The 15,079-nt window shown below is 37.4% G+C and overlaps 1 protein-coding gene across 1 annotated transcript in view; it reads right to left on the bottom strand.

Moving 5' to 3' along the window:
- Positions 1-819: 819 nt before the first annotated feature.
- BTRC (beta-transducin repeat containing E3 ubiquitin protein ligase) overlaps positions 820-15,079 on the bottom strand; it is a 196,836-nt gene continuing 182,576 nt past the window's right edge. The window contains exons 14-15 of the mRNA XM_044665502.1: positions 14,228-14,418; positions 820-904 (exon numbers count right to left, since the gene is read on the bottom strand). Coding sequence (XP_044521437.1) covers positions 14,257-14,418 — 162 coding nt within the window. The 3' untranslated portion in view covers positions 820-904; positions 14,228-14,256. The remainder of the gene's footprint in view (positions 905-14,227; positions 14,419-15,079) is intronic.

Raw genomic sequence — 15,079 nt, 5'->3', positions numbered from 1 at the left:
AGACAAAGATGGGGGCCAGCCTAGGAGGTAAGGAGTGCTAGTTCCTATGGACCACTTTTACAAGCTCAGTATCCACTAAAGACTCTCCTACTGGGATAACCTGAAGCAAAATCTTGGCCTGGACACTTTATCTGAACAAATTTTTAACCCTTTCCAGTGTGGTGTCTTCTAGTTGATCTACCTCATGCATGCTGAGGACATTCACAAATCTTCTTTCTAAGTGGTTAGAGAACTGGGACGAGGGAGGAGAGAAAGAAAGTGAGAGAAGGGAAGTAACAGAGATCCTGGATTAATGTACCAGATATGCCAAGTGGTAATAAACCACAAGAATGCCACGCACACATACATACACTCTTTCACTCAGGACAGCCCCAGAAGGCATTAGGAAACTTTTGCCTCTTCTTCATTTATGGTGGTTAGGCAGTCAGGTACTGGATGCTCCCAAAGCTCAAAAGTCTGCAGAGGGTGCTGAGCTGTGTAGCTCAAAGCAGCATCCTCCTGTCCCTCAGAAGGGGCTCTCTCAGGGGGCACTGGTTCTTCTGCTTAAGAGCAAAGCAACAGAGATTCTGGCAAAACACTAAATATATTTATAGGTCATCTGTGCCTGCAACCAAAGGGGGGGGGGAGAATAGGTTTAGTGGGAAAAGGAAGAAGGAATAGGGAAGGGTGAGGTTTAAAAGTTCCAATCATTCACCAAAGATAAAAGACATCTTCTGATAGCAGCACTTTAGCAGTCAGCTGTGCTGAGCAGACCATCCTGGGTCGACTGCAGGCCAACTCTGTTCAAACATGAGTCTGAAAGCCCCATTTCTCAGCTAGTCCTGGGTAACTGGATAGTTGTTGTTTTTGTTGTTGCTTGTCCTGGCATTGGCAGATACATTAAATACCGCAACTTTAATGAGTCCTGTAAAAGAAAGGAAAGAGAGTTAGTTCTGTTCCCAACATCTTCATCAAATAAATACAAGAATCAACAAACATTAACTTGGCTTCCACTTGAAAGTAAAGGCCCTGAAAGCTTCCCTAACTGCATACTCCAACTGAGCAGCTGTAGCTATAGATAAGAAAGTCTAATTTTGAAGGATATATAAAAGGTCTGGCACATGATAATACTGCTGCTATTTGTACCCAGTGAGACCCAGGACCATGTCTAGTCTTAGTGTACAGCACTAAGTCACAATAATATTGACTAATTCATTTATCCAAAATTTGAAACCTATTACATAAGGCATTGTCTTAGGCAATAAAAAATTTGATACAAGAACTTTTAGCCAAGATGTTTGTTTGAATGGGAAGTGGATAGATCAAGTCCTATATACTTCAGGAAAATTCTGAAGTTTGCATCTGACTGAATAATGATAAACAAATCCAATAAGAAACTAAAGTGACTACTCCCTTTCTAGAACTGCATAAGAGGTCAGCTAGAAAAAAAAGGGGGGCTGCCAGCAAAATCAGCTGTAGCATAGATAGATCAGAGGCATGAGCAGTTTCATGTCCAAGTTCTGTGTTGAGAGGCATTAATAGCAGAAGGCTCCCCTAAAATCCAGGGTAGTCAAAAAGATGAGGACCATGGTGATTCCAGAGCCCCTTAACACACTGTCCTGAGATGAGAGAAAGGACCTTGGACCTCAAAGATCCAGAGAGACCTAAATTTGGGAAGTAGAATTTAAAGCAGTGTCCTCCCATGAAACCAAGTAGGGCTGACCACAATACTTACATAGGAGGAGGAAACAGAATCTGATTCTGGAACAATTTATGAAAGAAAGTTGGAGAGATAAATAAATTAAGGAAAACACCAACCAGTATCAAAAATTATTTTAGATTTAGAGATCTCCTAGAAAAAGAAGTGTGATTGCAAACAGAAACTCAAAAGGAAATAAATGGATTTTTTTCATAAGGACCACAAGAATATCCAGAAGAAATGAAATAAGAGATAAAAAAGAAATGAAATAGAAGCTCTGGAGGAAAGAACTCAAAGGAGAATAACTTAGAAGGGAAAATGTTAAAATTTACTCAAGTAATAGATTCCCTGAAAACTAGAATAGATGAAACAGAATTCACTGGCTTAAAAAGATGGCAAGAAAGATTAGAACAAAGTCAAAAGACTGAAAAATGAGTCCAAGGAAAATATTTGGTATAAAAAAATTTGACCTGAAAGTACAGAACAAAACAGGTGGACAGAATTTAAGAAACAGTATTCCCTAAAAGACATGCTTAAAAAAAAAGTCTAGAATATTTCAAGAAATCATAAATAAGGCTTCTTTATCTTGCTGTGCAGGTTTGAATTCATCTTCTGCTTCACTCTTTTCCTGCCTAATCTCCACTTTTCAGAGAAAAAAAGCAGAGCCTTTCATCTGACAATGTCTTTTTTTTAAAATTTAGAATATTTTCCCATGGTTACATGATTCATGATACCCCCCCCCCCCAGAGCTGACAAGCAATTCCAATGGGTATACATGTATCATTGCTCAAAACCTATTTCCATGTTATTCATATCTGCAGTAGTGATCTTTTAACATTAAAACCCCAATCATATCCCATTGAACCATGTGATCAATCACATGTTTTTCTTCTGGGTTTCTACTCCCACAGTTCTTTCTCTGGATATAGATAGTATTTTTTCTTGTAAATCCCTCAGAATTGTCTTGGGTCACTGCATTGCTGTTAGCAGAGAAGTCCATTATGTTCAATTATGTCACAGAGTATCAGTCTATGTACAATATTCTGGTTCTACTCCTTTTGCTCTGCATTAATTCCTGGAGGTCTTTCCAATTCATATGGAATTCCTTCAGTTCATCATTCTTTTCAGCACAATAGTATTCCATTGCCATTAGCATCTTCCATCTCTCTCTCTCTTAAAAGTTTATTTATTAAATTGATTTAGAATATTTTTCCAAAGTTTAATGAATCATGTTTTTTCCCTCTCTTCCTCCCACCTCCCTTCCATAGCCAATGAGCAATTCCACTGGGTTTTATATGTGTCATTGATCAAATCAGGAGTTATTTCCATATTATTAGTATTTGCACTAGGGAGATTGTTTAGAATCTACATCCCTAATCATATCCCCATTGAACCATGTGATCAAGCAGTTGTGTTTCTTCTGGGTTTCTACTCTCACAGTTCTTCCTCTGGATGTGGATAGTGCTCTTTCTCATATGTCCCTCAGTGTTGTCCTGGGTCATTGCATTGCTGCTAATAGAGAAGTCCATTACGTTCAATTGTGCCACAGTGTATCAGTCTTTGTGTATAAGGTTCTCCTGGTTCTGCTCCTTTCACTCTGTATCAATTCTTAGAGGTCACTCCAGTTCACATGGAATTCCTCCAGTTCGTTATTCTTTTTAGTGCAATAGTATTCCATCACTAACTGATACCACAATTTGTTCAGCTATTCCCCAATCAAAGGGCATTCCCTCATTTTCCAATTAAAAAAAATTTTTTTTAAAAATATTTTCCCATAGTTACATGTTTCATGTTCTTTCCCTCTCCCCCAACCCTCCTAACCACCTTGGCCAATGCACAATTCCACTGGGTTTTACATGTATCATTGATTAAGATCCAATTCCATATTATTGATAGTTGGACTAGAGTTATCGTTTAGTGTCTATATTCCCCAATAATATCCCCATCAGCCCATGTGTTCAAGTAGTTGTTTTTCCTCTGTTTCTCCTCCCACAGTTCTTCCTCTGAATGTGGCTAGTTTTCTTTCTTAGCCTTGCTCTGGACATTGCATTGCTGCTAGTAGAGAAGTCTGTTATGTTTGATTGTACCGCAGTGTATCCATCCCTGTGTACAATGTTCTTCTGGTTCTGCTCCTTTCGCTCTGCATCAATTCCTGGAGGTCTTTCCAGTTCACATGGAATTCCTCCAGTTCTTTATTCCACTGAGCACAATAGTATTCCATCACCAACAGATACCACAATTTGTTCAGCCATTCCCCAATTGAAGGACATTCTTTCATTTTCCATTTTTTTTTGTCACCACAAAGAGTGGCTATAAATATTTTTGTACAAGTCTTTTTCCTTATGATCTCTTTGGGGTATAAACCCAGCAATGCTATGGCTGGATCAAAGGGCAGGCAGTCTTTTAACATCCTTTGGGCATAGTTCCAAATTGCCTTCCAGAATGTTTGGTGTCTTCCATCTCTTGCTGCATTTACCTCCAGCCCAATTTCCAACCTCTTTTGGGAAGAGTAGTGCCCTCCACTTGTTGATGAACATTCTTGAATCTAGTCATTCCCTTCACATCTCTGAACCACTCTTGAACATTCTACAACCCCTATCCCATTACCCAATTCCTTATTACCATCCCCTTCAATCCTCCACCTCAAAGTTTCAATCAAACACCACCCGGTCTTTCCAATGTGCCTTCTGAAATGCCTGTTTCATTCCAAATCATTTCCCTTCTTACTCTGTGCTTCCCACTGTCACTTCCAGGATCTCTTCTTACATTGGTAACTGCTCTTCCTTTGAAGTAGAGGCTATTCATAGTTACCAACCAATCACAATCCTAGGTAATATCTGCTGTCTACAAATTCCCAGAGGTTTCCTTTCCTCAATGAGTTCAGTACCTGGTTTATAATTTTTCTCTCCTTTGGAGAGAAAACCTCCTGAAAGTAATCACAAAAGGAAAAGTCATCAGAAAGAATTAAAGTACCAAGGAATCCTAACCAGGATTACAGTGGCATTTATTATAAATAAGGTAAGATCTTAAAATATAATATTCCAAAAAGCAGAAGATATAGATTTGTAACTATAGGGGGGGAAAGAAGATATAGATTTGTAACTATAGGGGGGAAAAACACCTTTAAAGGGACAGAAGATATCAAGATATCCTAAAGAAAAGACAAGAACTGCGTAAAACCCATGAATCAAAAGAAACTCAGAAAAGTAAACTTATCTGAGCAATTGGAAGTAGTTTTATGAGAATATGTTAATGTTCTAATTGGAGGAAGAAGAAAAATGAGTCTTTTTAGAACTTTTAATGTCTTTAAAGGGGACTGAGGGAATTTAAGAAAAGCAGAGATCTCTAGAGGTGGTTTTGTTCTGAGTGTTTGAGAAGGGTAAAAGGAATATATTAATGTACCAAAGATGAAAAAAAGAGATGGAACTTGATGTTTCTTATAACTGAGATGCATGAGAAGAATGTACAGAAGTAGAGGAAAGGGTATGGGGACTAGGCACTAGGTGAACCTCAATCACTCTTGCCAGAAATGGACAAAAGAGGGTGGAACACATAGTCTAGTGTAGAAATACATCAATTCAATAGGTGGATAAGTGGGAATAGGGAAGTGGATTAAAGAAGGATAATACTGGAAGGGAAGTTAAACAAACTTCCTGATCCTGAAGATAGGATGAAGAGACCAATAAAAGAAAAGCAAGTTACTGGATTCTAAGGGTGAGGGTAAGGGCCTTAGATTGCCTCTTAAGACGGTGAAGAATAGTTAAAACCAGTTGAGGCATATGAACAAAAGAGAATATCACTGTGCTTTAACATGACAAAGATGACTATTTCAGAGAAACCTGGATAGTGTGAAATGCACAGAAAAAGAATAATGTATATAAGGAAGGTAACACTGTGAAGAAAAACAAATTCGAAAGACGAACCCTGATCAATGCAATGATCAGCCTTTGGCCTAGGGAACTATGATAAAGCATCCTACCCACCTTCTGACACAGAGGTGATGGACACCAAGAATAGGAGAGACATATTTTTGGACAAAGTCTGAAAACTGTGTGGATTCATTTTGCTTGACTATGCTTATTGTTATAATCTTTCTGTTTTTAATTGTGGGGCTGGGGAATAAGGAACAATAATGATATCCAAAAAAGAAGGTAATTGAAATATTTTTAAAAATGCAGAGAAGAGGAGGCAGAGGCCACAAAATAGTGACATAACTCTCCTTTCCTCAAAGCTCCTGATGCTGCATCCTTGATGGAGAAATTCAAGAAAAAATCATGAGTCATTTTTCCAGTTGAAGCCAGCATAAAGAGACAGAGAAGGTGGGGGATATTGGGGATGGTGTCTAGCCAGGAGATACCATGTAAGGAGAAATTGGTCACCAGGGCAGGAGATCTCAGACCCATACTGGGGTATGGTGACAGAACATGGGCCATCTTGTGGCTTTGCTGCTCATTCCCCAATAGGGTAGACAAGAGAGAGGACCTCTGCCAAGGGACAGCATTTTAGATTTAAAAAAAAAACGCCTTACCTTCTGTCTTAGTGTCAATTCAATTGGGCAACTGAGATTAAGTAACTTGCTCAGAGTCAGAGACAGGTAGGCAGTGTCTGAGGCCAGATATGAACCCAAGTCTTCTTGACTTGAGGCCTGGCTCTCTCTCAAGCTGCCCATGCATTTCAGGTTAAGGGGCAGCTGCAGTGTGGCTCAGATCCAAGGAGCAGTCTAGGGATCACAGTCTTAGCTTCTAGACTAGTCTGAAGCCTGTGGAGGAATAACCAGGTCAAGAACTTGCATTTAATCAGGCCACTTTTGGGAGTACTAAAAACTTGTAGATCCCCAACCTGAGTTGTCCCTGGGATTCTGTAATAACAATATTTAATACCCCCAGAAAGTAGTAACAGAGAAAGTCTGCTTGGCCCTAACAAAATCTGAAGTCAGGAAGCAGACTTAAAGAATAAGCAAACAAAATGAATCCTACCATAAAAAACTAATATGGTGACAGTTGCTCAAGATACAAACCCAGAAAGAATGATTCCAAGATACTAATAATGAAACATGCCACTGACCTGATAGAGATGTAAAGGGCAGAATGAGTTTGTTTTTTTTTGGACACAGACAATGTGAAATTTGTTTTGCTTGAGTCTATGTGTTTTTATTAGGGGTTTTGTTTTCCTTTTGTACTTATGGGGATGGAGTGGGAAGGTAAAAGGAAGATTCTTGCTTACTAAGAAAGAGAAAATAAGATTTAAATAAATAAAAGAATGTAAAGAAGTTCAGAAAGAATCATAACAGTCCCTTTAGCCCCCACTTTACCATGACATGAAGATTCTTCTTTCCTTTTTATTTTTTTTTAATTTTAATTTTTCCTTTCAGTACTAATTTATCTCCTTTCTTCCACCTCTTCCCAACTATTAAAAAGGCAAGAATACAATACTCATTATAGATATGAGGTCATGCAAAACATATTTCTGCATTAGCCATGTTCTGGGGGAAAAAAAGCAAGAAAAATAAAGGAAAAATATGCTTCAGTTTGCATTCTGAGTCTCAGTTCTCTGTTTGAAGGTGGGTAGTATTTTACATCATGAGTCATTTGGTATTGTGGTGGATCACTGTATTGATTAATTATTACTGTCTTTCAAAGTTGATTACCATCAGTATTATTTTACTGTACACATTATTCTGGTTCTGCTCACTTCACTTTATATCATCAGCTCATATAAATTTTCCTAGGTTTTTCCGAAACCATCTTCTTTAAAATTTCTTATAGCACAATAGTATTCCATCACAATCATATACCACAACTTGTTCAGTTACTCCCCAATTGATGGCCATCCTCTCAGTTTCTAATTCTTGACCATCACAAAAAGAGCGTCTATTTTTGTACATATGGGTTCTTTTCTTTTTTTTCTTTGATCTCTTTGGATTATAGACCTAGTAGTAATATTGCTGGATCAAAGGGTATGCACAATAGCCCATTGGGCATAATTCCAAATTATTCTCGAGAATGGTTGGACCAGTTCACAACTCCACCAACAGTGTATTCATGTTTCCATTTTCTACATCCCCTCCAGCACATCATTTTCCTTTTCTGTCATATCAGTCAATCAGATAGGTATGAGGTGGTATCTTAGAGTTGTTTTAATTTGCATTTCTCAAAGTATTAGCTTTTTAGAGTATTTTCCCCATGACAATTGATTAGTTTGATTTCTTCTTCTGAAAACTGTTTGTATCCTTTGACCATTTATCAGTTAAGGAATGAGACTTTTTATCAGAGAAACTTGCTACAAATCCATTCCTTCTCTAGCCAGTTTCCTGCTTTCTTTAAAATTTTGGGTGCACTGGTTTGGTCTCTGCAAAAGCTTTTTAATTTTTATGTAATCAAAATGATCTATTTGATCTCCCGTGAAACTTTCTGTTTTGTTTGATCATGAACTCTTCCCTTATCCATAGATTTGACAGCTAACTTTTCCCATACTCCTCTGATTTGCTTATAACACATCACTCCTTATGTTTAAATAATGTACCCATGAAAACTTATCTTGGTGTACGGTGTGAGATATCGGTCTATGCTGATTTTCTGCTAGATGCTTTCCAGTTTTCCCAGCAGTTTTTGTCAAACAATTAGTTCTTATTCCAATAGATGAGATCTCTGGATTTATCGAATACTAGGTTACTGTGCTCATTTGCTTCTGTATATTTTATACCTAATCTCTTCCTTTGATTGATCAACTACTCTATTTCTGTTTTGGTGATTATTACTACTTTGCAGTATAGTCTGAGATCTGGTATTGCTCTGCTCCTTTACTTCCTACTCCCTCACTGATTCCCTTGATAGTCTTCACCTTTTGTTCCTCCAGATGAATTTTGTTATTAAAACAGAAGAGTTTTGAAACTGATGTCTGAAATTTATGATATGCTTTTAAAAAAGGGGTCTGACATGGAGGTTTATAATCTCATATAGACTCTTCTTTCTGTGTTCTGTTGAGTTGAGTATGGAAACTGTTTTTTTTTTTTGTATGTTAAGTTCAGAATAAAAAATACTTCAGTTCATTAGGTATTGCCCACCCTGCAAAGCAGAACAGAATAAAAGTTCAAAAGCAAACACAAACAGGAGAGTTTTCAGGGTGACATACTTAAAAAGAAAAAGTTATTTGCTTTCAATTTATAGTTTGATTTGTTTTATATATGAAGTGTTTATATATTTTCTGGAGTTTAAATTCAGAATTAAACCATCAAGACCTCCTAATTTGATGCAAAAATGATTATGACAGTGTCTCTTCCCAAGAAATTTACTATCAAGTAGGAGATATATGATGTGTTTACATCACTATAGCACAAAGCTGATGGGCACTGAGTGTTCTGATATGGGAGGTGGGAACACAGAAACAAAGTATTCTGGTAGTTCAAGGGGTGTAAAAAAATCATGTCCAGCTGTAGGGGAAGAGGAAAGGCATTATTAAGAGGGTAGCACTTGAGCAGAACCTTTTATGGATGGATAATATTCTTGCTAATAATTGAAGAAGAGGGAAAACTCCAGGCAGAAAGGAATGTCATGAACAAAAGAAAAGAGTGGGAAAGCACATGGAATGCTAATGGTGTAGGGAGTAGTCTAGTTTGGCTAGACTGCCTTTATCTCAAAGGCAGTGAAGGCCATTAAAGTCATTGAAGGTTTTTAAGCTGAAGGGAGTAACATGGTCAAACCTTTTCTTGGGGTGGATTAATGTGGATAAAAGAACCATATCTATCATATTAAAAAGTTTGGTAGAGTATTCTTTCTTTATTTTTGAGAGCAATTTCTGTACCATAGAGATGCTCTTTAGATGTTTGACATAATTCACTTCTATAACAATGTGGTTCAAAATTTTTTTTAATTTAATTTTTAAAAATTTAATTTATAGCTAGCTTGGTTTCTCTGAGAGTGGGTTTAGGATATGTATTTCCTAATTTGCTAAGCTGAGTATCTCATACTTCTGTTGGTTCTAATTGATTTTCTTTAAACCCTGTTTTTTTTTCTTGGTTAAGCATAGCCATTTCTGATTATTTTACTTTCTGTTTATTTGCTATGAATTTACTATATTCATTTTTCATTTTGACAACCTTGTTTTCTTTTATTCTCTCTTAAAAAAATCAACAACCATTTATTAAGTTTCTACCAAGTATTTGCTTCTAGGAATATGAAGGAAAATTTGAAGAGTCTCTGCCCTCGAGGAACTTACATTCTAGTGAAGGAAACAACATGTATAAAGATAGGTAGATATGAGATAAATTCAGAATGGATATAACATAATTCTAGAAGAAAAAGCACTAATAGCTGAGGGGACCAGGAAAGGTTTTATTAAGAAGTGGTATTTTGAGTTGATTCTTAAAGGAAGCCAGGGATTCTAATAGAGGGAACTAAGGACCATTCCAAGTAAAGGGAGACATCCACTAGAGAAGTACAGAAAAGGAAGATGAGACATCATGTGTGAGGAAAGGCAAGGTAGCTGGAACACATTGTTTGGAGGGGAATAATATGGGAAATGGAAAGGGAGAAAAGGGCTAGGTTGTAAAGAGATTTAAAAATGCCCAAAAAGTAGAGTACATTTGATTTTAGAGGTAATAAGGAACCAAAAGATTACTGAATAGGAGCTTACTATGATCAAATCTACCCTTGAGGAAAATCACTTTGGCAGTGTGTGAAGGATTATTTGGAGAGAGACTCAGCAGGGAGACCAATCAGTAGGTTACTGAAGTAGAGAGAGAGAGAGAGAGAGAGAGAGAGAGAGAGAGAGAGAGAGGTGATGAGATCCTGAATTAGCTGGGTACCTATATGAATAGAAGAAAGGGAACAGACATGAGAGATGTTGTGGAAGTAGAGATGACAAGATTTGACATCTGACTGGTTTGGTTATATAGGGTAAGGGAAAATGATAAGTTTGAAATAAGGCCTAGGTTGAGAATTTGGGTGATTAGAAGTGTTGTTGGTACACTCAATAAAAATAGGGAAGTCTGGAAGACAGGCAGGGTGTTGGAAGAACATAATGAGTTCTGTTTTGGACATACTGAGTTTGAAATGTCTATAAGACACCCAATTCAAGTCTAATAGGCAGTTAGAGACGTAGGACTGGTGCTCAGAACACAGACTAGGGCTGGATCTACTGATCTGGGAACAATCTGCAAAGAAATGATAATTGTAGTAGATGACTAAGTGATAGAAAGTAGAGAGAAAATAAAAGAGGGTTATAGATAAGAGTTTTGAGGTACACCTACAGTTAATGGGAGGGACATGAATGAAGATCCAGCAAGGAAGACTGAGAAGGTATGGTTTTAAACAGGCAAGAGGAGAACCAGAAAGAGAACTGTCAGAAAAATTCAGAGAGAAGAGAATATCTTAGGAAGATTACAAGGTAGTCAACAATATTCAAAATCTGCAGAGAGACTGAGAAGGATGACTGAGAAATAATCATAAGATTTAGGAGTTAAGAAATTAAGAGCACTAGTACCTTTGGAAAGAGCAGTTTCAGTTGGGCAACAAATTCAGAAGCCAGATTTTTTGAAGAATACTTTAAATTAATTTTTCACTTGGGAGAGAATAAGCATTTATATAGTATCTACTATCTATAAAGTACTGTGACAAATGTCTTTAAAAAAAACCCCAAATGAACAAATATGTGATTCTTACAAAAGCTCTCTGAAGTGCTATCATCCCCATTTTACAGTTGAGGAAACTGGGGCAAGTAGAAGCTAAGTGATTTGCACAGAGTCACAATGCTAGTAAATGTTTGAGGTCAAATCTGAACTCATATCTTTCTGATTCCAGGTTCATACTCTTCACTGAACCAATAGCTACCTTGATTAATAAGTATTTATTTTCTCTTTCCCAGCTCCTTCCCCACATTGGGGGGGGAAAAAAGCAAAATTCTCATACATAGTAAAACACAACAAATCCCCATTTTGGCCTTGTCCAAAAATATTCTTATTTTAGAAGTCAAACTGCAAAGGGCTGAGAAATTTTTGAGAGAAGGAGAAGTAAAGACATTTTCTCTAGGAGTTCAGTTTTGAAAGGAAGGAGAGATACAGGAAGACAGCTTGAGGAGATGGTAGAGTTTAGCAACTGTTTTTTCAAGATGGGGAAGCTTTGAGTGTTTGTATGAAGTAAGGAAAACTAGTATATAAGGAGACATTGAAGATTAGAGAACGAGAGGGAATGACTGGTAAGTGGATATAATAGAAAAGGTGGGATGATCTTAGGGAGAAGGGCCAACTCTTAGCAGAGGAAAGAGTAAAAACAAAGACAAATGAGGAATAATGTCAAGGCATTTTGAAATATAGAGACAGAAGGAGAGAAGACAAATTTAATGGTGAAGAATCTTTATTTTTTAGGCAAAAGTCAAGGTTCCTTGACTTTGTTGGAGGAATAAAGGGTAGGAGGCCTGAGAAGAGAAGCAAAGGTTTAGAACAGTCTCTGTGGGGAGTGCAAAAGAAGGGAGTAAAATGATTGTCTTGCTGTGGTGAGAGCCCAGGTGAGATCAGATAACATAAACTGTAGTGGTTTTGTTTGGTTGTATCATTTTCTCCAGCATGAAGACAAGTGAAAGAGGCAAATGATGTGATTAATCAAGGGTTGGGGTCTGAAAAGGTATGAGGAATGAAAGGACAAAAGGGTAAGGGATTAAAAAAATTGAGAATAGTGGAGATTTGAAGTGATTAACTTCAACAGTGATGTCAAAATCAAATAAAAAGGGATTTCTGCAGGCTGCACATTGACTTAGAAAACCAAAAATTAACTCATATTTTACTGTATTTTTATTTATTTTGTCAAATATTTCTCAATTACATTTTTTTTAACCCTTAACTTCTGTGTATTGGCTCAGAGGTGGAAGAGTGGTAAGGGTGGGCAATGGGGGTCAAGTGACTTGCCCAGGGTCACACAGCTGGGAAGTGTCTGAGGTCAAATTTGAACCTAGGACTTCCCATCTCTAGGCCTGACTCTCAATCCATTGAGCTACTCAGCTTCCCCCTCTCAATTACATTTTAATTGGTTCCTGTACTCTTGCTGGATGGTTTGCCACTTCTGAACTACAAGGCTGAATTTATGAAGCAAGAGAAAAAATATTAGATGAAGGATAGTAGCCTGAGAGAGAGAGAGTACTGAGAGACAGAGAAGTCAGAGGTTTTGATGAGGATGGAAAATACGTTTAGGAAGGGAAGGAATAAGGGGTGATGAAATCGTAGATTATGATGTGCTACAACAATTGTGAAATTTTTGGTGGTTGATGTGACCTTCCCTGTGGGAAGAAGAGGTAAAATATTAGGTTATGGGAATCAAGAAGATTGAGCGTACTTTTGGGTAATTGAAGGAACTGGTGAGTTATATAGCATTAGTTCATTTATTCAGAAGGCAGTACTTCCAAATTCAGGACAAACTCAAATGTCTGAATGAACTCCAGATCAGAGAAGAGCTGGATCTACAGCAATCTTGAGAACCTGGATATTGATATTTTAGGAACTCTTCCATGCCTACAGGAGAGGCTAAGAATAACTGATGAGGGGTCTTCCTTAAGACTCCTCAAATGAACAATTTTAAGGTTAGGCCTGGCCCTAATTTGAAGGTGTATTAGGGGAGAGAGTTAAGGTGTCTTGGAAGTTGGCTTCTGTAATCAAATGGTATTAATAAACCAGGATCTTGGTGGGAACCAAATGAACATGGCTAGCCTATACTTAGCATATAATTTCAAGAGAGTTAAAGATATACAACATTTGATATACACTTGGTTATAATTTTCCTGTTGTCATAATGTGTTATGATCAGATTTAAACTAAGCAATACAAAAAGAGCCAAAGCTAATACCTTGGAGTTTTAGTTTCCACGGTGTTTCAAAATCAAAATTTTATTTTGTTTTTAGAGCTCAGTGATATAGATTTGTATTCTGAAACACAGAGACGTTAAAAAGATTTCCAAAGTTACAAAATTCATTAGTAGTAGAACTTGAACCAGACATCATCCATTTCTACTTACTCTGAAACCAGCACATTTTCCCTAAACTTCCAAATCATTTGATAAGTGTAAAAAGGTAGTTCTCCTAAAACAGTTACTGATTTGCAATATGTAACAGATCAAAATTAGTGGTGTGAAAGGCTCCTTATCCCTTTACCTGTATCACTGCCTTTCCCCCAGATCTTTCACTGTTCCTCAAAATGCTATTTAGATGTCACCATAGCATACAATTCTCACTCTGGTCATTTGGAAATCATTACAAGCGTACTTATTCCACACCAAAGTGGAACTTCCATTTAAAATGTAGTAAAATGGGAAAGAGATCATTGGTTTAAAGATGGCAGAATGTATCCCAAACTCTATCCAGGGTAAAAAATGAAACAAACATTTCAGGGAAAAGAATGATTCTTCCAATCCCAGAATTAGCAGGAACAAAAACTACATTAACTAAAAGTAATCTTGCATAAGAGAGCCCCAAGTCTTTTTGTTACACAGGAAAAAATTGGGCTTTTCCTGTACCACCCCACTTTCTAGTACTCTCATGCAGAATTAGATACACAACTGTTTTTCCTACCTGTGCAAGTGTGAGGTCAATATGATTATTTATCTGGAGACGTAGGTGTATGTTCGAGAAGGGGATCGAGGTGGTTCAGCTGGGGCAGCTGGGTCATTTAGGAAGTCCCAGATGAGGATTGTGTCATCATGTGAACTACTGACAATCTGGAATTCATCAAACTGGAGTCGGAAAACTCTTCCTGAATGCTCCTAAATAGGCAGAAACAAAAATTCTAAATTGCTTTATAGCCTACAATTGGAGCTTTCTTCAAGGATCTGGGCAGTAGGCCTCTATTTCTTTAACAAGATGCTCCCTGATCTCTTCTGGACAAGTAGCAATGGGGAATAACCAAGAAAGAGAAAAATGCTTGGACTGATCCAGATTAATGGGATAGAAATGCAGTATGAAAATGCTACAGCACATCTAAAGTCACCTGCCAAGAATGATTCTTCACTACCAGTTCTAAGGATACACACAAAAATGGATTTAATTGGGATTAGAATCAGCTGAACCCAGGATAAAGATTTGGCAATAATAAACATTGATCAGAACAATATTCTAGAGTTCAGACAGTAAAAATATCACATTATTATATCCTACCTATTTTCAACTCAATTCAACAAACACTTATTAAGCACCTACTGAATGGAGAGCACTGGATTAGTTACCATATAAAATTTAGACAAAATATAGGATATGTCACCCTAATGCCTTTCTTTTTTTGTACAGGTTCACTACAGTTTTGTTCAACTATGTATTTAAATTCTGGGACTGAACTGAAATAGAACTCAGCACCTCTACAGGCCTTCTTTCTCTCTCTCTCTCTCCCCTCCCCTCCCCTCCCCTCCCCTCCCCTCCCCTCCCCTCCCC

Source organism: Gracilinanus agilis, chromosome 2 (genome assembly GCF_016433145.1).
Source record: "Gracilinanus agilis isolate LMUSP501 chromosome 2, AgileGrace, whole genome shotgun sequence".
Classification (NCBI taxonomy): domain Eukaryota; kingdom Metazoa; phylum Chordata; class Mammalia; order Didelphimorphia; family Didelphidae; genus Gracilinanus; species Gracilinanus agilis.
This window is presented reverse-complemented; position numbering and strand designations above follow the sequence as displayed.